Source organism: Emericellopsis cladophorae (genome assembly GCF_022114955.1).
Source record: "Emericellopsis cladophorae strain MUM 19.33 chromosome Unknown NODE_3_length_1261782_cov_116_963312, whole genome shotgun sequence".
Taxonomy (NCBI): domain Eukaryota; kingdom Fungi; phylum Ascomycota; class Sordariomycetes; order Hypocreales; family Bionectriaceae; genus Emericellopsis; species Emericellopsis cladophorae.
The window spans coordinates 274,032-297,895 of NW_026250928.1; the positions used below are offsets into that span (position 1 = coordinate 274,032).

Here is a 23,864-nt window from a genome sequence, read left to right on the forward strand (position 1 = left end):
TTTATGCAATTTCAGCGGCTCCTGCGGCTTCACCAACCACTCATCCGAGACTTCCCACGCGGCACAGCGACAGGACGACTGAGCTCACCTTTGCGTGACTTGCCCGCCACTTTAATACTTGAGCGCGAGGGTATTACAATCGCAGCGTCGTCGATATATCCAGCGACCTCCCGAGTCTGGCACGAGCAAACATCTTTTGGTAGGTACCTCTGCATCCCACGCGCGACCCCTTTTTCCCCTTTGCCTTGGTCCACTGCTAGGGCACCGTGATCGTGACCTGCCGTCATGATGACGGGACTACGCAGTCACTGGCGAGAGTATAGCCGGGACAATGTGCGATTGGGAGCTCTATGACGCCTTCCAACTAAGGCTGTGCGTGCGGTGTTATGCTGGGTTTCTGGCAAGACGCTTGCCTGCAATGCTAATTGCCATCCGCCTTGGGAATCGGATTCGCTGCACTCCCATTTTGGGGTACAGCCTCTCGTGGGGAAGGCAGTGCTACCACATGACAGCCCATCGTTCCACGGCAAGCGCGCTCTTGGCCAACTCGCACACATGCTTGGCCGGCTTGTCTTGACTCAACCTCTCACTTTCACCCTTGAACAGAACAGTGCTTCGAGCTTGCTGCAGCCACCTACCTTTCTTTCCGAACTGCATTTCGTCTCCTAAGTATGCATCGCTAATCATCCCGAAAATAGCCCTAATAGAGACTCATCTTTGGACCGAATCGACGAACAAGCCACCCGGTTGTTTTTATTAGAACAGGAGAGATGCCACGTCGACTGGCGAACCCATTCTCGAACTCCCACGCCGCCATGCCTGGCTCCGAGAAGCTGCGCGAGCGTCGCCCATCCAGCTCCAAAGGCAACCGCCTTACTCAATTCTTCTCCTCGAGCCCGAAATCTACCGACAACACGCAACAAGCCCTGTTGGCTATGCAACAGCACCACCTCCAGCAGCAGCATTCATCCGCGCCTGCCTCAGGTATCTCGAGCTCGACAGTATCCCTGCCTACAATTTCCCTGTCTACCGCCATTGCAGAGAACAACACGATTGACCTCCCCGCGACGAAGACCCTGTTCGAGCCAAGAACTGCCGAAGAAGCTGAACGCCAAAAGCGAGCAGATGCTCAATTCGGACCCCTGAACCATCCAAGCCACCTTTGGACTAGCAAGTCTCATGGCCGTCCGCTGGCAGCCCCCGTTGAGGATGATCCGCCTCAGAGTGCTCTGTACACTACCTACATCAGCTACCTTATCCTCATCCTGATCGGACACATCCGTGACTTCTTCGGCAAGCGCTTTGGCGATAAGAAACGCTACAACTCATTGAAGGCCCAAAATGGCTACGCCCCCCTCAACGATGATTTCGACAACTTCTACACCAGGCGGCTCAAGGTCCGTCTGAATGACTGCTTCGCTCGCGTTGCCACAGGCGTCCCTGGACGTTACATCACGCTGCTGGACCGCGAGTCCGACGATTTCAACCACAGCTATCGCTATACTGGCACCACTACGGAGACGCTCAACATGAGCTCCTACAACTACCTTGGTTTTGCCCAGTCAGAAGGTCCTTGTGCGGATGCTGTGGAAGAGTGTGTGCGTCGCTATGGCATCACCACCTGCAGTCCTCGAGGAGATGCTGGAACGACTGACCTTGCTCTCGAGGTGGAGCGGGAGGTGGCCAGCTTTGTCGGCAAGCCGTCCGCCATGATCTTCTCCATGGGATACGTGACCAACGCTAGCTCGTTCCCTGCCCTTGTCTCCAAAGGTTGCTTGATCATCTCGGATGAGCTCAACCACGCCTCGATTCGCGTCGGTGCTCGTATGTCTGGTGCCATGATCAGATCCTTCGCCCACAACGATGTTCGATCGTTGGAGAAGGTCCTTCGTGAGGCCATCTCTCAGGGTCAGCCCCGCACACATCGTCCTTGGAAGAAGATCCTGGTCGTTATCGAAGGTCTCTATTCGATGGAGGGAACCATGTGCGATCTGCCCGGTGTCTTGGCTCTCAAGCGCAAGTACAAGTTCGCCCTCTTTGTTGATGAGGCGCACTCCATTGGTGCACTTGGACCCCGGGGTCGTGGTGTATGCGACTACTTTGGCGTCGACCCTGCCGAGGTCGACATCCTCATGGGTACCCTCACCAAATCCTTCGGTGCCAATGGAGGCTACATCGCGGCGGAGAAGCACATTGTCGATAAGCTGCGTGCCACCAATTCCGCGACGCAGCTTGGTGAAACACCCTCACCATGCGTCCTCATGCAGATCCTGGCTTCATTGAAGATGATCACCGGCGAGCTCTGCCCCGGTCAGGGTGAGGAGCGCTTGCAGCGCATCGCCTTCAATTCTCGATACCTCCGTCTTGGTCTCAAGCGTCTCGGATACATTGTTTATGGCCATGATGATTCTCCTATCATTCCTGTCATGCTCTATCACCCTGCCAAGATCCCGGCCTTCTCCCACCACATGCTCAACCGTCAAATCTCCGTCGTCGTCGTCGGCTATCCTGCCACTCCGCTGATCACCTCTCGCGCTCGCTTCTGCGTTTCTTCCGCTCACAACAAGGAGGATCTTGACAGACTGTTGCGAGCTTGCGATGAGGTCGCCGATGAGATGAATATCAAGTACTCTTCAGGTATCGCCGGCGGACTGGATGATCTCGAACCCAAGTACGACTGCGCTATCGAGGATGAACTGGCTTTCCGCCGGTCGAAGAAGTTGATATATCCTCCCCGATGGTCTGTGGAGGATGTCATCGAGAGGGGTGCCCGGGACGCCAAGCTTCCCCTTCGATAAGTGGTGCGCTCTTGTACGGATGATAGAGCATTGTTATGGAGTTTGCATACAGGGTGTGACATATGGTCGGAGTGTGGAAATAATGTCCGCAATTTTTGGTTTACTGCTTCTACAAGCCGAACACACGACTGGCGTTGGGACCTGCACAATTGCTTACGAGACCCGAGAATCTGTAAAGGACGCTGGTGGTGTTTTCTCTGAACTTTACGGCCCCATCGTTTTGACTTACCTTTACGTTTTACACCACACCATTGGCTAGCCATGGCCGGCCTTTACGCTTTTCATACTTCTTCACCATCGCTTGACGACTGGTTCGCCCCAGAATCGCCATACATTGTACTTAGGGCAGGTTTCGAGCAGTGTGGGTGTTCTTGGAACTCAGGATGTATGTACATAGCAGCTCTGGCGGAGTATTCAGTCCATACTGGACAGATAGACTAATGAGGGCGAAGTCGTCGAACAGATTGCACAGGCAAGTTCACTCGTGACACATTGGGATTCTCAAAACCTGGCCACGGCACTGAAGCACCCGTCGGCCTCTGTACGCTAAGTAAATCTAGCCACACAGACTGTCATGCGAAGCGTTCGAACCGGAATTCCACGTTCACGACGTTCAGCACGAATCCTTCTGCTCCGACTACTTCCGAGCGACCCGATGCGGCTTCAACTTTTGGCCTGAATCATAGCTAGAAACGCGGAATATGGCCACTCACTTCTCGAACATAGATTCAACGTGAAATCCAATTAGCGGCGTCCTGGCTGGGACCGGCATAATTTTGTCCCCCCCCCGCGCGCTCCTATCTATGAGGTCAATTTGATGGATCAGCTCGGGATGCAGAGCCCTCCACAAAGTCGTGAACTTCTTCTGTTCGATACAGTATTGATTTCTTCGGCACAACCAAGGCAAAACCGGCGGAAATCAAGGCAGTACAATGTACGTAGCAGTAAGACATACTGTCGGGAAGTTTAGTAGTGCGTGGATAGCGCGATGACTTGGGCTTGAATTGCTGAGCAGGAGGTAATTAGAGCATCATCGAGTCTCGAAAATAGTAATAACTATCATTAGAAGCTTCTCAGATTCCGGTCGACGTTTGACACCATCGGCGTACCTGAGGTAGGAAGAGCAGCGTGCAGGGTAGCATGCGGCGTCTCCAGCCCACGTCCACTCTCTATCAGGACGTCTGATGCGTGCGATACTACGCTACCGGCGCTAGCATCTCAGCTAGGGAGGGGCTTTGGTGGTATAGTAGTAATACATTCCTAAAGGCAACAGCAGTTGGAGGTCGAGGACACTGTGAGTGAGTCGAGGGTAGGAACCTGAAACCTGGTGAGGGGCTGTTTTGGGGGGGAGGCTCAAGACTGGACGCTGCGGTGCGGTGATGGTCTTCACTGTTCATGCAGGTACCGCGGTCTGGTTCGCATACGAACAGGAGGTCGTTTGCTAACACGGGCGCTCGGACATGCTGTTTATTGCTGTTTGTGACATCGAGGTCAGTTTTGTGGTTCGCTCCGCAGCCTGCAGGTGGACGGACATGAAGGATGGTCCGCACAGCGGCACAGGTCGCTCAGCCACAGTCAAGGTCCAGAGCTCACCGGCGGTGGAGTCAGGGACGACGGGAGCAGCTAGTGGTGCCTGGTCGCGCCAAGTTGGTCGGATGGATGCAGGTGGGGAATAGGCCCGTTGGTTGGTTGGAACTTGGAAGGGCTTCCTTCTGTCACTTCATCAGGCTGGCCTGGGCAACCCATCAGTCGCAAGGTTTGATCAGCATCCAACTCTCAACCCCCGTGCCACCAGCTACGAGATACTTACCGTGTAAGGGTCCTACCGTGCGCTTCCCGCCCTTCTCCTAGACCTGCCCCCAGCCTGCCCTTAGCTGGCCTCGCTCTGGGGACGACCTGTCGCCGACTCTTCTCGTTCAACGGGGGCAGCCCCTTCTCGCATCGAGCCCACAACCCACGCCAAAGCCCGACTTTGTCCCTAGTCGATCGAAGACGCCGCTGAGGACATGAATTTTGACGGCGCCTACCCCGAGTCGGATGCCGACGACGAGTACGAGCGCAGTCACCACGGCGATCACTCCCCCGTCGGCGACTCTGAGGCTTCGCCCATCGACTCGGAGCTCTCGTCAGCCCACACCACCTCGGCTGAACATACGCCCACGACGTACGGCCACGGTGGGCGCAGCAGTGCCGACCGGTTACCCGAGACGATCATCACTGAGTGGACGGCGGACGAGTGCGCCGACTTCATCTCCAGCATAGGCCTGCAGCAGTATGCGGATCGCTTTCTGGAGAACGACATTGTGGGCGAGGCCTTGGTGGCACTCCATCACGATGACTTGAAGAGCATGGGCATCGCCAGTGTCGGTCACCGACTTACGATCCTGAAGAGCGTGTACGATGTGAAGAAGGCGCAGGATATACCCTGCGAGAGCGATCATTATATGCCGTTGTGTAAGTCTCCCATACGTGCAGCAGCGCATGTCGTCTTCGGACTTGGCTGACCTTCTAGCCGCTGATGCCGAAGCACAATATGCCACGGCCACCCTCAAGGATATCAGGCAGCTAGTGGAACAGCTCAGGTTGCGAGACGAGCGCATGAACCTCCTTGAGCAAGACCTTCGACGCATGTCCGAAGACTGCAGACGGCTGCGGGAAGACATGCTCCCAGCGCTGCGCCTCGTTAAAGACGCCCAGACACCTTTGCCCAACCTGAGCGGAAGCACCCCGAGCACATCGTACAGCTACGACGGCTCGACGTTGTCGCCGCCTGTACCGACACCACCACCGGGCGGCAGCGGCGTGAAGCGCCAGTACTCGCAGCGCAAGATCCTGATCGGCGCGATGCCGAAGAATGCCTCACCTACGCAGGCAACCCACGAACGAACAATCGCCGAGCAGACCCTCGACCCGACAGGCGCAGCCGAACGCGCCGTTCTCTCATCGTCCCATTTACACACCATGAATGGCTCTGGACAAACCGCCTCCTCGCCAGCTTACCCGTCACCAAACATGCCATCACCCACGTCACCTCAAACACACATGAACACTCTTGGTTCAAGATCATATCGAGGTGAAGCGCCGCCGTTGACGGCACGAAGCGATGCCGACCATGGGGGCTTCCCCCGGGGGCCCGGGTCCGTGCGTGTACCGCCTCAACGCCGCGAGACGCCCACCGTGCCCGACACACCCGGTGGTAGCAACAGCAGCAGCGCACGGGACAATTCCGTCGAAATCTTCCGCTCGTTCCGCGTGAGCATGGATGATCCATGTCACAAAGTCCTGCCAGCCGCTTTGAAGAAGTATCAGATCAACGCACCTTGGGACCAGTATGCTCTGTATATTGTGTACGGAGACCAGGAGCGATGTTTGGGTATGGATGAAAAGCCCCTGATCTTGTTCAAACAGTTGGACAAGGAAGGCAAGAAACCCATGTTTATGCTGCGCAAAACGAACCAGGCCGCGGCCGGGGAGGGCGAAGGGAGCGGGAGCAGGGCTATGGGCTACGATCCGCCAGGTGGCATTATTTGAAGCATCCACGCACACTGGAAAGGAGACAAGGACAGAGCAGAACAATCCGCGCCGGCGTCGCCCTTCCGATCTTCCGTGTCCCGAAACCTGGCAGCGTGTCCAGCTGAGCCCAGCGTTTCGTGGCCGGGACTCCAATGCCACGCACGAGAGGCGTTTAGGCATACGGTATATCTTGGATACCTTAGCGTTATGGCATGTGATTGTCAGATCTTGTTGGGACACTTACTGATGGTAGCATCTATGAGAGCAGACATGGAGAACTGGCGTTTCATTCTTCATGTACGCATTTTATCTTTCTTGGGCAGGGATCACGCTTTATCTTGGCTTGCGTTAGATTTCGACTTTGAATCGATGTACGAAGCAGCCTCCAATGGAGGGTTTGCGTGTCATTTGTGCGTATCGCCAACCCTATATAACACAGCGCTGTGGGAGCACTGTCCAACTCTCCGGGGTTTTTCTCCAAGGATGGCGCTCTAGCCCCTTCAGGAATTCCTACCTACAGCTCTGCTTCTCACTTGCGTCGGACGTTTCCCATCCGCTGACACTGACAGTCTGGGGATGATGGTGTGTCAAAGCCAATCAACGCGTCTGCTGTCAGTTCTATTTCTGTCAGGCGGCTGTGGCGCAGACAGCGGCAACGCGTCATGGTGCGGGAACAGGCGCACCGTCAGCCACAGAAGCCAAGGCGGCCCTGCTGACTTCCAAGACGTTGATCAGATACCAAAGGTACGATTCCGCAGAGTACTTTTACATGTAACACACCCTCTCTTTCGCTGCCACGTCCGGTCCAATATTCTCTGCGATTATAAACCTGTGTCTCTCCCAGCCGCCTGGCCTCTGCGACTGTGCGCATGTGACGTATATCGGATAATTGCCATCCTGCTTGCTGCCTTGCTCACTCACTACTAACTACATCATCTGCCGACCCCTCCTGGGTCCTGCCTGGACTCTGGGTCTCTCCTCCGCCCGGTTTAAGAAGATTGTCGCTTGCTAGAATCTGACAGAGAGCCCCGAGGGACGAAGCATCGTAGCCGCAATGCTCGACGAGAACCTCCCAACCTACCGCTTCCGGCAGTCCTCTGACAATCAGCTCAACAGCCTCCTCTACTTCACACACAATGGCTCTGAGCCCTCGGCAGACTTCCTGATGAAGCGTCCGCCGCCATCCACTTCGCCGAACCAATATGCGCTGGGCCTCTTTGACCTGAAATACGCCTCTGTTCTTTACGCCGAAGTCCTCGTCAAGCCAGAGTGGCAGCAGCCCACGCTCTCTGCCGCCGAAGTCCGCGCCAACGGAGGAAACCCTGTGGCCACGCCGCTTATACCCAACTCGTTCACCATCGACCTCTACAACCCCGACCAGAGCGTCCAAATCAAATACCAGTCTGGCAGCTGGAGCAAGGATGTGTGGGAGTTTGAGGTGCCGCAACGTAGCTTCAAGCAGCCGACCGGGAGCCAGATCGACCAGGATGGACCGGAGACGACCATCTCCGACTTGATACCCAAAGTGAACTTTCGGTGGAAGCGAGACAGTAGGATGAGCCGAGACATGACGTGCTACATGTCAGGCAAGACGGTCGGGGGTCAGAAGAGCAAAGAGCCGGACATCACCATTGCCTTGTTCAAGGCAGGAAAACCTGGCGGCTCGGTTTCGATATACGAGCCGAACATGGCACGCGTGGATGTGGAGGATCGAAAGGGGCTGGAAGTCACCCTCCTACTGAGTGCTGAGGTGATCCGGGCGCTATATCTGTCACCGAAGCCGGACTTGTTCAATACTGCAGGCATACCGCCGCCGCCAACGACGACAAAGGACACGGCCACGCCCGTAGCTACAGGTTCAGGGGCGGCCATGGCTGGTGCCATTGGGAACATGCAGCCCGCACCGCAGCCGCCGCGCCCCGCGAACCAATCCACGGAGAAAGACCCAGACGCCGTGGCACGCTCCGAGATCGACGCAGAGAAACGTCGTCGGCAAGCCATGATTGAGGAGCAGAATGCCCGAGAGAGGCGGGTTCAGCAGGAGCAGGAAGAAATCAAACGCATGCTCGAGCGCGAGGAACGCGAAGAGGCAGACCGTAGGAGGCACGCAAACGAGGAGCGGGAGCGCAAGGTCGCCAAGGAGACGGAGAAGCTGCTGAAGCAGTACGGGCCCCAGCCAGCGCTTCCACCTCGTCCGGGCGGACCCGCGCAGATGAGTGGCGGCGCGGCAGGTTGGCACACCTCAAACCAGGGCCCAGCAGCGCCGGCGCAGCCTCCGCGACGGCCGAGGAGCGTGGATCCGCCCAGGGCGAATGTTCACTTTGCACAGCAGGAAACTTCACCCACACAGCAGCCGCAATATAGCGGAGGGCCTGCTCACGGCGGTGGCGGTGGCGGTGTCAGCTCGGCTGCGAAGAAGAAGTTTAACAATTTCTTGTCTACTTCGTCGCCCTACTCTGGTCCTGGGGCTGCGAGCATGAGCACATTTTTTGGAAAGCCAAGTGAGGAAGACAAGAGGAACAAGGTCAAGAAGAAGAGGAGCACGCACTTTTGAGGAGGAAGAACATGCATTAGGCAGCAAATTACTTGGCGTTGGGGGTTTGAACCTTGATGATACCAGATACACGTACATACATAACGAGCGTAAACTTATGACCATCACGAGAACACCCTGCGAATGTAGCTTCTCTGGGCATGTATAAGATGAAATCGTTGTATTAATATCCGCCCATGTGGTGTCGCTTGTCGCTTGACCGTACGCTGATCTGTTCATTCACAACTATCTGTCATTGTCCTTACTTTACCCCCTGGGTTCGTATTAATACTCATGTCGCCTCCGTAACATGCAAACAAGCACGGCCGACACACCCGCTGATGGCGCAGAATGACACGGAAACACGTGCCTTCGGGTACACATCTCGAACAGATGCACTTGTTCCGTGGATTCATCGCAATCGCCTTGTCGTGCGCCTTGAGCGCGTCCATGTCGACCTCATACTTCTGGACCCACTCTCCTTGACCGGGCTCCGGTGCTTTAGTCGAGTCTCTATCGGTAGGAGTAGCCTGAGCCCCATCAAAGAGTCCCAGGTCGATTGTAGCGGTGGACAATGTGCTATCTCGTCTCTTTGCTTGCGGCGGGAGCTCGCTTGTGCCTGCACACTCTTCGCAGTCGTCTTCCTTCTTCTCGGCTTGAGAGTCGGATGCTGAAGCTGGGACGTCTGGAGAGATCTCGGGTGCTTTTGACATGTCCTGAGGCATGGGCGACGCGACGCTGTGCGGATGCCTCTCAATGTTGCCTACATGGCCGCCCTTTGCAGCAGGGCTACCATGAGGAAAGCCACCAGGGGTGGCGTTTGAATTCGAGACACGCGTAGAAGCCTGCTCAGGGATGTTCACGTTCCTTGAGTAGTGCCCAGACTGCCTTAGAGAGAATATGACGGGTGCAGACCTTGTGTACTGGCGTTCATAGTATTCAGCAGCGTAAATGGGACCATGACTGGCATGAATGGTAGTACATGTCGGAACCTGAAGTCCGGCTAGTGACCCGTCGGGCCTTGTGTCTCCCAGTTCTGGTATCCGAAATAGAGGCACAAAGCGCTCTAGGCGCAAGTCGAGGTCCCGTGGGCGGACTGGAAACGGCGGCAGCGGGCCTATGCCGTTTATGAACGAAGTGGTGCGTATTGGAACAGGGGAGCGCTCCTCATCATCGATAACAATGGGGTCGCCCAAGTGTGACCCCCGGAATATGTCCATTGCAAGACCCTGGGGAAATATGTTGTTGTCGGTCTGCCCGTGAGAGAGGCCTGTGTGGGATGGCCACGGAGATCTTCTCGTGGGGCCAGTTCTGGGAAACACCCTATTGTTTTCGTTAGATTTTGGCGTGAGGCTAGTTCCTGGCGTCGCTTTGGGTTTGTGTGAACGATGAGAATTTATTTTGGTGTGCCGGCAGTCCATTGGGTTACAAGAATAGGTAAGGTAGGCAGATATATTGTCGTTATGAAGGTTGAACCTTGAGCGGGAGGCTCCTGCCCTATATCTCATTGTGCATGGGCCGGGGCCAAGGAACTGGAAAAGTGGTATCCATCGTTCTTTCAGGCATCTGATGAGGCGTGGCCAAGTCGGATGAAGCTCAGAGGATAGAAGACATGAGCCCTTGATGCCCCTGACCGTTCGTCTTTGAGAATTGTCCAAGGAAGCCATGGCTATTGTAGTTACGTGTTCGACACTGACACTGCATCCCTCTTCACACCAGAATGAAACCTGTCGCCTTTCGATAGAACCTTGTGCTGTGATGTCCGCTCGACTTCACGCCAGGGCTGAAGCTCTATGGCGGTGGTGCTTCGGAGTTTTTTGCTCTTGACGGCGCGAGGCCTGATGAAAGTAATTTCACCAGCAAACATTGTCAGCGCAACAATGTAAGACAGGAATCTCAAGATAGCCTGCGGAAGGGCAAAACTAAAGTCGAAGGCAATCAGTGTGGAGGATGTCTGGACGAGCTGTTGTTTGTCAGGGACGCCGGCTTTATTGATACCCAAAAGCGGTTGAGCGGTGGACAGAACGAACCCCTTGACCAGCCAGCCAGCAAACGCCATTGCCACCCTCATGCCCGTGCACCCATTTCTCAAATAAAACGCCGTTTGCATGAGCCCTCGAGAGTAATATAAAAAGAAAAACTTTCTTTTGGGTCCCTCTTGCCTGCAAGTCGACGACCCCCGAAGGTAGCCGCTGCTTATCGAGATCTTGGCGCGGATTCCTGTGTCTCTATTGAGCTGGGTATCAGCGACACTCATCGGCTTGCTTTGGTCTTGATCACGTACCTAGGTGGCAGTTGATGCGTGCCACAATCTATTGAGTTTCCAGACTGCCCATTTGCAGCTGCCCTTTCGTTTGTGAGCCTATCTCACCTTCCTTTGTCGTTGTCGAGGCGCAGGTCATTCACAACCATATATCGACTGAGAATGATCCACCCGTGCCGGAACCAACGCATTTGGCTGACGTGCGCTTCTGTCATAGCTTTGCGTCCTGTAGCATAGCATGCACCCTTGCTGCCGAACAGTTGGCTCGCGAAGACTAGGCTGGCCGGCCTTTCCTTGCCGCCACGTATCCCCCGAAATGCCTGCTTCGACATAGTGGCGAGCACGTCTAGAATAGAACTGTACTTTCGTACCATGTTGACGGATGTGAGAGTGTATAGATCGACAGGGCTTTTCCACCCAGGTCGGCCTTTGACGAGAGCTGCGACAAAGGCGCGGGCGCCATGGTATAGAGATATGTGGTTTGGGTGTGACGAGACACCTTGGCCGTCAAAAGTCAAGAGTACATCGACGTTTGTCTGGGGCGGTTTGTCGACATTGCGATCGTTGGCTTTGGGTGCGAGGGCTGTGTTGAGAAGCTCGACAATCTTTTCTTCGTCCCAGGTCGTCGTCATCGAATCGGGAAAGTCAGTCCTATATCACTTAGCAAAGATGTTGACTGGGGAGGATGCGGGCGCGTACATGTTATCCACCACATAGACATCGTCTTCGCCCTTAAGGCCCAGGAGCAGACCACTCTTGACGAGCTCCCTCTTGCGCGTTTCGCCTAGTCCATCCGCATCGCCTGATCTGTCAGTGCGAATACGCAGCGACACTTTCTGGTCGCTCTCACCTGTGCTCAGACAAAGTATCCTAAAGTGGTTCCCAAGCTCCGGTCTGGTAAGCGCTAGCACCGTGGGCGCAAAGAACATGGCCTCATCGTCGGGATGCGCAATAAGCAAGCAGATGCGCTTGCCACGGATGGTGGGAAAGCTAGATCGAATGGTGTTTGCAGTGTACATGTATAAAGTCGGTATGAGGACAAGGGCCAGCGCGGCCAGGTAGAGCGTATTCATCGTGCCCGTCGGCAGGCAGGATAGTCGTCAGATCAATTGAATCTATGAGATTAGTGGTGGCGCATCAATTCCAAGTCGATTGGCGCCATGTATCTGCGGAATCTCGGATCCGAGGCCAGTGAAGCTGTGGCAGTACGCAGTTCGAAGTCGAAGCTGCAAGTTGAGAGGGGGAGCTTGGTCGGAATTCAGGGGTCCAGCATGTGGGGCACGTGAGACGTCATGCCGAAAACCTCCCTTTGGACGCGTAGACGCGCGACAACTTCCTATTTTCACGCACTCTTCCGGTCTTCCAAAGGAGCGTCATTCAAGACAAAAAAATGGCTCGTCAAAGGAAAGAACCCAAGGCGAAAGACGTTCCTCTTTCTCACCCGGACCGTTCCGGCCCCAAGGGGCCAACCCTGCTCGATATTGCCCAGGAGAAGAATCTCTTTGCTCAAGCCACGGCTCGTGAACGCGCGCTCAAAGCGGAGAAGCAGGCAAGCGGCGACGAGATCGACGGCCAGACGCTGAGCCCGCAAGCAGAGAGGGTGTTGGAAACTTTGCTGTGGACCTTGACGCTGGCTCTGCTTCACTTGACCTTTGACGTGCTGGTGCAGCATCAGTATGGAACCGAGGTCGAGTGGAGCAGTGTGAGTTTGAGGACAGCCAGAGCGTGGATCGGTAAGCACAAATACGTGGATGACGCATTGTATAGTTGAGGAGCTGAGCACGTAGTGTTCTTGTTCTTGTTTTATGTTCTTCACCCACACGAGACGAACGAGCGATTGCTGCCTGGGCTGCCCATGAGATACCAGCAACACCTCCGCCAAGCCATTTTCACTTCAGCGAGTGTTGTGGCCGGCTGCTACTTGATTCATATCAGCAATGAGTTTGGTTATCTAGCGGTCATGAAGCAAGCACCGCCATTGGGGTGCATCTGGGTGTGGTCTGTGATTGAGCTCGACCTGCCTTGGGCCGTACTCAGTCTCGCGGTAGCGGGAGGCTATCTGTGGTATGGAGGGTACAGCGTCTACTGATCTTGCGGGGGCCTCTGCGAACCAAAGGCTCCCGCTGCCTGGAAAGCTCAAAATCATGAGTGAAAGATCGATCCTGCGCAGCAGGACCCTTTGTCAACACCAAACACTACGGGAGCCTTGGTTTCATGGACCAAAAAGGAAGGATGCGTGCCCCAACGCTGCCATATGGAGGCAATCTTGAGTCTTTCGGCTTCTCATGGGCCCAATGACTTTGACAGCGAACAAAATTGAGATGAGACGATCAGCATCGATGAGCGTGTTTCCAGATCTGGGGAGCTCGGATATTACGCCAAAATGACTTGTCAAGGGCCTAGGGCGCTCACCTGCCATCCACTTGACTAAACAAGTACTTGCTGTACGGTCGATAGATACTCTACCAAGTTCGAATAGAGCCCCCCTGTCGGTCTGGCCCACCTCTCGGCACTTCATACCATCGACTACAGTCTACGCACGTACGTATGTGAGTAGTACCGGTACCTAGACCTTGTAGTATGTCCCTGCAATGATGGACCACGTATTGGACTTGTCTTTGCGCTCCGCCTGGGTCACTGCTGCTTTTTCCGACACTGAGCACGTAATCATGCAGGAAAGGCTCATGTCGACAGCCTGGCAGCCAAATGAGGAGCTGTGCTCCGAGTACGGATAGTAATAGTACATGTGATAAGAAATCTGTTTTCAATATCCCTATCCAGATCTATCCAGCGCCCGTCATTCCCGGAACATAACCACAGCGAAGAAAACCTACTGCCCGCACCAAACGGTATAGGCTGGCAAAAGCAGGTTCAACAGAGGAATCAGAAGTTGACTACGTACGTAGTTATAACTTAGTTTCGAGTTCAACTTCAACTTTGAGCCTTTTGAGTGTCCTCGTTCCGCAAGAACGGCACTTGTTGACATGGTGCCCATGTTCATTTGACAGGACCGAGATTAGGATGGGTGGGTACTCCGCATCGAGAGGTGATCGACAGGGCCAGTGCAGCTGGAATCTCCAGGTAAGGTACTAAGTAGGTAAGGTAAGCCTAAGGTACGTACCAGAAAATCGAAAACCACCCTGACCGCTCCTCCCGAAATTCTACGATGCACTTGTCCGATACCAGATCGATACGTTTAGAATTCCCTCAGCCTTAACTGTCAGTTCGTCTGATACGTTATTAGCTGCCCCGGTGAGACGAAAAGAAGGCTGGAAGAAGTATTAGCGCGGATACGGAAAAGTACCCGATTTAGCGTCAACGAATCCCAGAATGCACAGCACAAGGCCAAAAGGGGGAAAGATCCCTGTCCATGCACAACACAACGGGCGAAGATGAACCTTCTGGGCAACTGGGCAACTTCTGTCGGTTGGCAGGCCTGTGACAGATCATATCGAAACCACCTGCCGAGCTCATGGTGCGCTGGTGACGATGTTCCCATCTTCACCTCCGGACTCCGTCTCGGAGGTACGTACGTACTCTGTATTGCAGAAATGCGTTTCACCAACGCGGATAAAAAGCAATAAGACGGCATGTCAGCCCGTTGAAGAGCCCAGACTGGACCAGCTCGCAGAGTGCCGCGCCACCGCAACAGTCGCAGCCACGCCAATCTGCAGCTAGCCATCGCGCGACCCTCCACCCCAAATTTCTCGGCGTCACGATTCAGTGTGTGTACAAGTTTGCGCCGGCACCTCGCATGGCCGAAGCCCGGGTCCGACTGGACAAGCTGGAAATTCGCGTTTGCGAGCAATTGCTGCCTTTCCCTCATCCAAGTCACTCATAAGGTAGTTTGATCTGGCCATCAATCGCTTTTACTCCAGTCGTTCCTTCATTTTGCCCCCTGTCTGTCTCTCCTCCCCCCCAGTCGACCTCACCCGCCAACATCGCGCGCACCGTGACCGATTCGACTGAACTACTCGACGCACCAGAAATCCTTCCTTTCCCCCCTTCTCTAGAGAGAGATATAGCGACCACAGCCTCCATCGCCACGAGGAAGCAATCCTTTACTACTCGATGCCCGTTTGTTTCGCCCGTTCTTTTGCGGCTTCGAAGGGCATACTTGTGGCCGGCCCATGCTCGCATCCCCACGCTTTGCTCCCTCTCAGAGCCAGCGCCCCTTCGGCATTCACACGCCTGAGACATCCGCGCCTGCGACGTCCGATTGCCACATGGCACTGAGACGATGGGGTTCTTCAGCTTTTTGAACACTGGCAAACGGTCCGCCAGCGAAACCGCCAGCTTGTGTTCCTCATACGACCTCAGAGCGCAGCCTTACGAGACGACGGCCAGAGCTCTACCACCAATTCGAGGCAACTTGCCTGTCGCTGGAAATGGCCCCAACACAATCAGCGACTTGAAACGCGCTGCGCGCAAACGCGCCGAGATGCAGTCGTCTGCCGATTCTCTTGGCCATTCCCGAGCCACGACGTCACATTCTCACGGCCCCTTCCGCGATGCCCCTGCCCCTGCGCCCACGGTACCTCGACATCGGTCCAAGAGCGTGGGACGACCCAACACGGCACCTACAGCGCAATTTGCGCCATCGTCCTCGCCAAGACCGAAATCAGCTGGCAAGAACGGCATTTCAAGGTCACCCTCGCGCAAGCCCTTCATCGTCCAGAAGACGAGGCCTGGCCCCCCATACCTTGTCGGCGTGAGCGGCGCTGACGATGACGACGACGAACTCCCACCCGTGCCGCCAATCGCGGCGCATTTTCAAGCCTCCGCGCCTTCGAGTCCGGTGACATCCAAGGGTCCTGGTTCGGTAAACGGATCCATCATGTCCGGCTCCGCACAAAGTGCTGGTGGCAAGTCAGGGTATGTAGATATATTGGACGCGCAAGGGGCGCTGAGACCTTCAGACTTCAAGTCGCGTCTTCGTGCGACGGGAGCGCGTGACTACGGCGAAGATGTGGCGGAGAGGAACATGGGAGTCAATGGCGTAGATCTCAACAGCCCTCCTGTTGCTGCTTTCTACGCCCTGACAGGCGGCGGTCCCCTTGCTTACAAGTCGGACGGTAGTGCCGTCGACGTGCACGGGAACAAATACGCCGCAGATGCCGTTCCCGCAAGTCTCACGAGCGAAGTGCAGGGCGAGGATGCGGACCAGCCTTCGGCAGTGGCTAACCAACGACTTCGCGGGCCTGTTTTCCCGGCTCGCACGACCAGCTTACTACCAAATGCTCGGTATCGGGAGGACACAGCTACCGGTACACATGACAATTCCTCAGAGGATGTCAAGGCTGTGCGGCGCTTGTCGCTACAGAGCGCTCCCCAAGGCACGGCTTCTCATACTCAAGCAAAGTCGCGGCCTACCAGCTTGCACCCGGCGCTTCCGTCAGCCAATTTGAATGGTCGGCCGACCAGCAGTTTCGGACTGGTGACCAGTCTCAACAAGCCAAGCCGGCCTAGAGATGCCAATTTCGCAGCTTCCAACGACGGGGAGCAAGAACAAGGCAACCGCCGCCGGTCCCGTAGTACGAAGAGTACACAGACGGTGACTACTGCCCAACCACGTCAGCGATTGATAGATGGAGATTCGAGTGACGAGGAGATGGCTTATTCACATCGACGAAGAAGCGTCTCCTGTTCCTCAAAAAGCGAAAGACGTTCAATCAGGCCCGGCAGTGATGAGACATTTGACCTGGGCATCTCCCAAGAACGCGAGCCTGTGCTTCCCAGCCCACGTACGTTCTCAGTCCAATTCTAACGAGGACTCGATACTGACAAACCACAAGGCGCACCAAATCGGCCCTCGTCGTCTGGAACGGATGCTAGCTCTCGAGCTCGAACTTACAACAAGCCTCTACCACAACCACCTGGGGCTAACCCTCTGCCTCGCTCGACGAATGCTCCTTCGCATCCTCGGAACCGATCTACTGGCAGCTCGTCGGTGCGCAACAAATCCACTGCCCTCGGTGACATTTCCGAGCATGTGCAGCCACCGCCCAAGATTAACTATGAGGCGTATGGTACTCGGAACGATTCAGTTTCATCCTGGACACCCAGCACTGTGGCATCAAGCAACAACCGCAGTCGCCACACGGCTGACACTTCGCTCGATCTTGGCTACGTTCTGCCTCGCAAAGCCAATAACAAAGCCCCGGGATCTCATGTTCGTCTGCAGAGCGACAGCACAGTGGCCAGTGACAAGTCAGAAAGCACATGTTTGTCTCAACGGGCGGGCAAACCGGCTAGATTGACGCAGCCCCAGTCCCCAGATGATGTGTACATGAGTACAACGACCGATGGCTCCGATGCCGAGCCGCATGTCGGGATTCAAAGGAAACGCCACCAAGACGGCGAACACTTATTATTTAACGAAGATGGGTACGGCAATGGCCTGCCTGGGCTTTTCAACGCCACAGTGGAGGATGCTTCACCACCAGCCTGGGCAACATTTCGCAAGTCCCACCAAGCACCACCCGCTTCGGCTCCTCGCAAGCAGCCTCCATCGCTGAAATGGCGTCACGAGGAAGACGACGACTACTCGACCGTTTCCGAGTCTGAAAAGCAACCGGCTCAGCCCGCTGCAGCTGGAGGCATCCTCTCCCCAGTTTTCGACCCCGTGGAGGCAGCGATGGATGCCCGTTTGGACGCTAAGTTGGCCGTGCAATTACGAAAGAAGGCGAAGAGGCGGGAGAGAATGAGCACATCATCCACACTGGCAGCCAGAAAGAGTAGGATGGATGGGCAGAAGCACGCGGTCAAAGGAGATTATGAGCAAGGCCATGTTGCTGACTCTGAGGTGTAGGTATCATGAGGTTAACGATGTTTTGGATTATTGATGACTGGACTACGATTTCTTCACCATTTACAACTGGGCGTTTTTCTCTCGCTCTTGGGCGGTCTGCATTTTAAAGACAATCTACCGCTTTCTATAGATACCAAAGCCATAGCTATTGACCCATTTTGTTGTTGACAAGCAATTGATTATCATGGGCTATTTAGCAGTGATTTTCCTCTGGACACTTATGCTTTTGAGGTCTTGACAGCTGCCAGCAGCTCAGGCGGGGGCTCTTGACGGTAGCCCTGAGGGTTGTTGTCGACCCATCGCCAGAGATCCTCGCAAGCCTTCTCCATGGTCAACTCGGTCTTCCAGTTGAGCTCCTCGTTGGCCAGTGACGGGTGCGCGGTGAGGTCGAGCACGTCGCCCTGCCTGCGAGGCTTGACCTCGTAGGGGAGGTCGCGGCCCACGACCTTGCTGAAGGCGTTGATGATCTCGAAGACGGTGCTGCCGCGGCCCGAGCCCAAGTTCCACGCCTTGACACCGGGCTTCTTCTCACGGACAAAGTTGAGAGCGGCAAGATGGCCGCGGGCGAGATCGACGACGTGAATGTAGTCGCGGATGGCGGTACCATCACGGGAGTCGTAGTCTGCGACTTGTTAATCGACGGCTCTTGTTGGTTGAATTGACGGAGCGGGGGGTGAACTCACCGTCACCGAACACGAGGAGCTTCTCGCGCTCACCGGTGGCGACCTGTCCCAGCAAGGGCAGGAGGTTGAACGGCACGCCCTGGGGGTCCTCACCCATGATGCCGGTAGGATGGGCACCGCAGGGGTTGAAGTAGCGCAGCAGCGCGCCGTTCCAGGCCTCGGGGGACTTGCCTGCCTTCTCCAACTTGTTGCGCTGCGCCTTGACCTGGTCGGTGATGACGTCCTCAATGATGACCTTTGTGCGGCCGTAGGTGTTGGTGGCCTCGCGCGGGCAGTGCTCGGGGATGGGGATCATGTTCTCGAAGCGGGTGGCGTCGCCGTAGACGGTGGCGGAGGAGGAGAAGACCACGTTGGTGACGTTGTTGCGCTCCATGGAGCGCATAAGGGCGATGCTGCCGCCGACATTGACCTTGTAGTACTCGAGGGGGATCTCACCCGACTCGCCGACGGCCTTGAGGGCGGCAAAGTGGATGACCGAGTCGATGGCGGGGTGCTTCTGGAAGACCTCGTCGAGGGCCTTCTCGTCGCTAATGTCGAGCTCATAAAAGGCCGGGCGGCGGCCGCAGATGAGCTCGATGCGGTCGAGGGCGACCTTGGAGGAGTTGTAGAGGTTGTCGACAATCACGACATCGTAGCCGTGCTCGAGGAGGGCGAGGGAGGTGAACGAGCCAATGTAGCCGGTACCACTGTTGCCTCTGGTTAGCAGGGAGGTGGCGGACAGACAACAGAGGGACGGACGCACCCGGTGACCAGAACGGTTCCAACGGCCATTGTGCGTGCGGTAGACGTATGGCAACTTTGTGTGAGAGGGATTGTATGGCGAGGGGAAGAATGAGACGGCGAGGTGCGCTGTAAAAGTTCACGGGCGCTCAGGAGGCGGCGCACAGCAAGGTGGGAGCTTTGAAGGGGACATGTATGGCGGGGCACCACCTTGATTGTGGTCTAGCCAACGTGGGGCAATGTTGAGCAGCTGGAGGTGAGTATTCCGCCTCGCGAAAGTTGCCTGGCAGCACCAGATGCGCGCTTGAGCATTCCCAGCGCGAAGCCGCTAGACATGGTCAAGAGCTGACATGGCGAGTCATCTTGTCTAATGCTGGTTCCCGCGATAATATCGTCAGCCCCCGAATCATGTTTGGCTGCTTCGAACCGTGCGTGAGGCGTCTATTGGCGGATGGTTCAGAAGGATCGACGCATGAATGTGAGCCGCTATCTCGCGCGAACCGTTGCAGATCAAGATCAATCATGCGTGGTAAAGAACATGGCTGCCAGCCAAGGCGGACTTGATTGATTTCTGAAACAAGGACAAACGGTCTAGAGAATTGCTACATTGACAAAAGGGACTTTGTCTTTTCCCCGTCACTCGAGCGAAGGCATGTGAGTCGTTTGATTATATAAGCTCAGCGCTGGCAAAGGGGCGGTGAGCTCGAGTGGTACGTACCCATGGCCGTTCCTAGTAGAATCAGCGCTACGGGGGCGCGACTCAAGCACTGGACTCCAGTCGATGGCGCGCCCAGCCACCGACACCTCATCAACAGGAACAGCGTCGATAGGGCAGTGAAAAATCTATGTTGAGTGTTCTCAACGTGAGTTCCTGCTATCTCACCCGCAGGTCAATGGTCTTGCAATCCTCAAGTCTTCATGTTCGGTTATCGTCAATTACGAACCTCGCCCCATACTTCCCAAGCCACAGTCTTCAGCCACCCCACCCGACGCCAGGTCGCGAAGCTGCAGGTCAAGTCTTTGTTGACCTCAAATAATTGCTCGACTCCGGGGTACTACGAAAAACGACAACATTACCACCTTTGACAGGCCGCAAGGTGGTCAGGGCACCCTTCTGGACGGCTGCCATTGACTTCGCAACCCCTTCGGTGTTTCCGCTCCACCAAAGTTCTTTGTTCCCTCGCCATCGGGTCAGCTGGCGGTAGGCGCGTCAAGAACCTGCGCGCCTCGCTGTGACTATTTCCGTCGCATACAGAAGAAGTGCTCGGGTTTGCTTTTGCGGCTCATATGGAATGCACGTCCAGTCTCGCGGTCAGATGCTGCGTTGTTGGAATTTTCCGTCGTTCACTTTGAGTTGAGATCAAATTCGTGGGCGTTGCCCCTTCATACATCCATCCACCACCATTGGCGACCAATCTAGGACATAGCATCATTCACTATGCCACCACGCGCCGTGAACAAGCGGGCGACAGGAACGCCTGGACGCGCTGGGTCGATGCCAGTCGTGTCGCCCACTTCGGGCAGTCATCGGCTCGTGCAACCACATCTGCGCGAACTCCAGGCCACACCAGCTTCCCGGAGGCAGTACAGTTATGGCTCTGGTCCAGAGCCGGCGCCGTCTCGTGCGGAGCGCTCATTGCGCAGAGGGCAGCAGCTCGATCTGGGCCATGCGGTTGGCAGCGTGTTGCAACGCCAGGATGAGGAAGACGCCCAGACGTCTAAGAATGTGATGCCTCCCCCACCTCGACCTCAGCAGGACCTGGAACGAGATGAGCTGGCTGGAGATGCCGACCTATTTGATGCAGAAGCGGGTACGTAGCGAGGCATGGGACTTCCGGGCGTGAGCTAATTGATAGTAGACCGAAGTCCCAAAAAGAGCACAAGGCGGACTGCCACGGCAGAGGTGACAACGCAAGAAAAAACTAATGGTGTTCATCCGCGATCGTATTTGTCGTCGTCCGCGGCTTCAGACTTGGCTCAACAGCCACCCGATGACATGTCTGATGACAGGAGTTTCATCACCGAAAGCGAATTGTTTGACCAGGCTACTATCGGCTCCTCACCCAAATCGATACCAACACCGGCCTTGCGCCGGGGGCCAGGCCGCGCAGGGCAACAGCGGCCTTCGGCTCTGCGTTATTCAGAACAACCTCTTCCTGACCAGACGCCTGCCGTGCTAGAAGCGGCAACCGAAGCCTTGGCATCAGAGGCGCCAGCTCGCTCCGCGCTCCAAACAGCCCCCATTCTAGCACCTATGTCCCTTCAGCCCACGCAAAGCGTGTTGAGGAATCCCCAGCGTAATACTGCGGCGTCGCGAGCGGCGACGATCCACCAGGGTACCGATCAAGCCTCGTCAGGCCTTGCCCGTTCGAGAACCCAGGCAGTCAGTCCTAGCAAGTTTAGCGCGACGCAGGAAGTTGCCAGCAACAACAACTTTGCTTCTAATTATAGCGACGCTGACGACGCATTGCAACGCGAGATTGCTGCGTCGGATTCGTCTGACGCCGCCGACGCCGCACCGCCCCCAAGGACCTCTGCACTCTTTGCAAAAAGCGCGTCTTCTCAACTTGGGAGGAAGTTGCAGAAACCTACTAGCGGGCGCCTTGGGTCTTTGCGGCAGACTGCAAGGTCTGCCTCTGGCAGTACCGTCGTGTTGGAGGCCGAAGAGCCCAGTTGGCTGGAGTATATCCGGTTTCAAGCACTTTGGGACTGGCTGATGAGCATTATGGACGGCTTCAACGACGGGTTAGCCTGCACAGCTCGCCGTCTGCTTAAACTGACACGCGAGTACGGGGCACAAACGCTGGGATTCGTTGTGACCTCCATGCTCGTCCTCTGGGCCGCCATTGCGCTGTCGCAGTCAGGCGCGCCTGGCGCTTTGTGGGACGCTGTTCCGACGTCAGTTCCATCAGGGTTGTCACCCTGGCATGGAGTCAAGGGGCTGGCAAATTCAGTCGGCAACCTGGTGCATTCCATACCGCTTCCCAGCTTCTCTAGGGACAGCGACATCTCGGATCTCTGGAGCCGGGAAGAGGAAGAAGACCGCACCGCTGCGGACTATCTCCGCCAGCACAAGAAGGACTACAGCGCATTGAAGAAGGCGACAGACTTCAACGACGTGGCTCTGAAGAAACTCCAAAAGGTTGTGCCGAATGTTGTCCACATGGAGCTCAAGGATGGAAAGCCAGTGGTCGCTGAGCAATTCTGGCATGCTGTCCGTGATCTACTCCGTGCAGATGGAAGCTTTCTCAACATGGACAAGGAGCATGGCGAGTTCGCAGTGTCTTCAGACAAGCAGTGGAGCGCAATCGCCACGCGTCTAGCTAGCGATCCGACATGGACTGGTAAGCTCAACGCCGGCCTCGAAGACGTGCACAGTCGCGTCGAGGACCAGGTGTCGGTCTCATGGGAGGCATGGGTCCGGGACAACGAGGACAAGATTGCGAGTCAACTAGGCTCTGCCATCGAGCAGGTCAACGCAGCCGCATCTGGGGACAAGCTTGACGGTGTCGTCAAAACCCTTCTTGAAAAGCACGTACAAACCGACTCGACCATTGTCACGCGCGAAGAGTTCATCCGTCATCTCAACAACGAATTTTCCGGCCACAGGGATCAGATGCGTCGCGAGATGGAGGAGCTTCTGCCGCGCTTCAAAGGCATGCTCGACGAAGCCGTGGCCGTGGCCAAGAGCCAGACGCCGCCGGCAGGCATGAGCCGTGCCGATGTCACCAACCTGGTCAACGACATGATCCGCAAGTCGCTCGCCAGTATCAGCATCGAGGCCCTTGCACGCGGCAAAATTCACTCCCACTGGTCCACCGACCTTTCCAACCAGGTGAACTACTTCGCCCTCGGCGCCGGTGCCACCATCGACGGCAAGCGCACGTCTCCAATATTCGACCCGCACAAGAAGGGGTTCATCAAGGAGAAGGCTTACGAGAAGGGACTCCGAGGTTCCAGGCCGTTGCCGCCTGCGGCTGCCCTCACGCCCTGGGAGGAGGAAGGTGACTGCTTCTGCGGAGCTCGTCAACAATCCGATCGAGGCAACCCGCACGATGTCTCCCTCTCGGTTCAGCTGGGGCACCAGGTCATTCCTCAGTACATTGTGCTCGATCACATCCTTCCCGGTGCAACCACTGACCCCGGGGCGATGCCCAAGAACATTGAGATTTACGCCAAGTACGAGGACCCCGAGCTCCGTGGGCTGGCCCTGGACTTCAGCGCCGTGTTCTTCCCGGATGGCGAGAAGGCCTGGGATTACACGCCTCAGAACTTTGGCGAAGAGTTTGTCAAGATCGGACAGTTTGTGTATGAGGGCGCGCAGGCCAACAGTGGCGTGCAGATCCACCGACTCAGTGATGAGCTGGTGCAGATGCGAGCTTGGACGGACCAGGTTGTCGTCCGGGCGACGGACAACTATGGCGCCGAGAGGCATACGTGTTTCTACAGGGTGAGGATGTATGGCGAGAAGATGTAAGAGGTGAGGATGGTACACAATACCCGGGTCATGTTCTCTAGCGGAGCGTCACCTTGCTCTTCTTCG

General features: G+C 56.0%; 8 protein-coding genes across 8 annotated transcripts; 6 read left to right on the forward strand and 2 right to left on the reverse strand.

Annotated features, from left to right (window-relative positions):
- Positions 1 to 815: 815 nt before the first annotated feature.
- J7T54_007870 (serine palmitoyltransferase) lies at positions 816 to 2,798 on the forward strand (the record flags this gene model as incomplete). The annotated part of the gene is made up of 1 exon (XM_051502442.1): positions 816 to 2,798. The coding sequence occupies one exon, from the start codon at positions 816 to 818 to the stop codon at positions 2,796 to 2,798; it is 1,983 nt and encodes a 660-aa protein (XP_051365633.1).
- A 1,460-nt stretch (positions 2,799 to 4,258) lies between these two features.
- J7T54_007871 (uncharacterized protein) lies at positions 4,259 to 6,329 on the forward strand (the record flags this gene model as incomplete). Its single annotated transcript, XM_051502443.1, has 3 exons — positions 4,259 to 4,444; positions 4,781 to 5,252; positions 5,311 to 6,329. The coding sequence occupies 3 exons, from the start codon at positions 4,259 to 4,261 to the stop codon at positions 6,327 to 6,329; spliced, it is 1,677 nt and encodes a 558-aa protein (XP_051365634.1).
- A 1,036-nt stretch (positions 6,330 to 7,365) lies between these two features.
- Positions 7,366 to 8,865, forward strand: J7T54_007872 (uncharacterized protein; the record flags this gene model as incomplete). The annotated part of the gene is made up of 1 exon (XM_051502444.1): positions 7,366 to 8,865. One exon carries the CDS (start codon positions 7,366 to 7,368, stop codon positions 8,863 to 8,865), a length of 1,500 nt encoding a protein of 499 aa, XP_051365635.1.
- A 104-nt stretch (positions 8,866 to 8,969) lies between these two features.
- On the reverse strand, positions 8,970 to 12,180 carry J7T54_007873 (N-acetylglucosaminyl-phosphatidylinositol de-N-acetylase; the record flags this gene model as incomplete). Its single annotated transcript, XM_051502445.1, has 6 exons — positions 8,970 to 8,982; positions 9,244 to 10,167; positions 10,542 to 10,910; positions 11,216 to 11,758; positions 11,807 to 11,909; positions 11,958 to 12,180. The coding sequence occupies 6 exons, from the start codon at positions 12,178 to 12,180 to the stop codon at positions 8,970 to 8,972; spliced, it is 2,175 nt and encodes a 724-aa protein (XP_051365636.1).
- A 317-nt stretch (positions 12,181 to 12,497) lies between these two features.
- On the forward strand, positions 12,498 to 13,196 carry J7T54_007874 (uncharacterized protein; the record flags this gene model as incomplete). The annotated part of the gene is made up of 2 exons (XM_051502446.1): positions 12,498 to 12,840; positions 13,006 to 13,196. The coding sequence occupies 2 exons, from the start codon at positions 12,498 to 12,500 to the stop codon at positions 13,194 to 13,196; spliced, it is 534 nt and encodes a 177-aa protein (XP_051365637.1).
- A 2,352-nt stretch (positions 13,197 to 15,548) lies between these two features.
- On the forward strand, positions 15,549 to 17,918 carry J7T54_007875 (uncharacterized protein; the record flags this gene model as incomplete). Its single annotated transcript, XM_051502447.1, has 2 exons — positions 15,549 to 16,641; positions 16,903 to 17,918. The coding sequence occupies 2 exons, from the start codon at positions 15,549 to 15,551 to the stop codon at positions 17,916 to 17,918; spliced, it is 2,109 nt and encodes a 702-aa protein (XP_051365638.1).
- A 218-nt stretch (positions 17,919 to 18,136) lies between these two features.
- On the reverse strand, positions 18,137 to 19,372 carry J7T54_007876 (UDP-glucose 4-epimerase; the record flags this gene model as incomplete). The annotated part of the gene is made up of 3 exons (XM_051502448.1): positions 18,137 to 18,540; positions 18,602 to 19,287; positions 19,344 to 19,372. 3 exons carry the CDS (start codon positions 19,370 to 19,372, stop codon positions 18,137 to 18,139), a joined length of 1,119 nt encoding a protein of 372 aa, XP_051365639.1.
- Positions 19,373 to 20,759: 1,387 nt separating this feature from the next.
- Positions 20,760 to 23,798, forward strand: J7T54_007877 (uncharacterized protein; the record flags this gene model as incomplete). Its single annotated transcript, XM_051502450.1, has 2 exons — positions 20,760 to 21,132; positions 21,292 to 23,798. The coding sequence occupies 2 exons, from the start codon at positions 20,760 to 20,762 to the stop codon at positions 23,796 to 23,798; spliced, it is 2,880 nt and encodes a 959-aa protein (XP_051365640.1).
- Between the last annotated feature and the right edge of the window lie 66 nt (positions 23,799 to 23,864).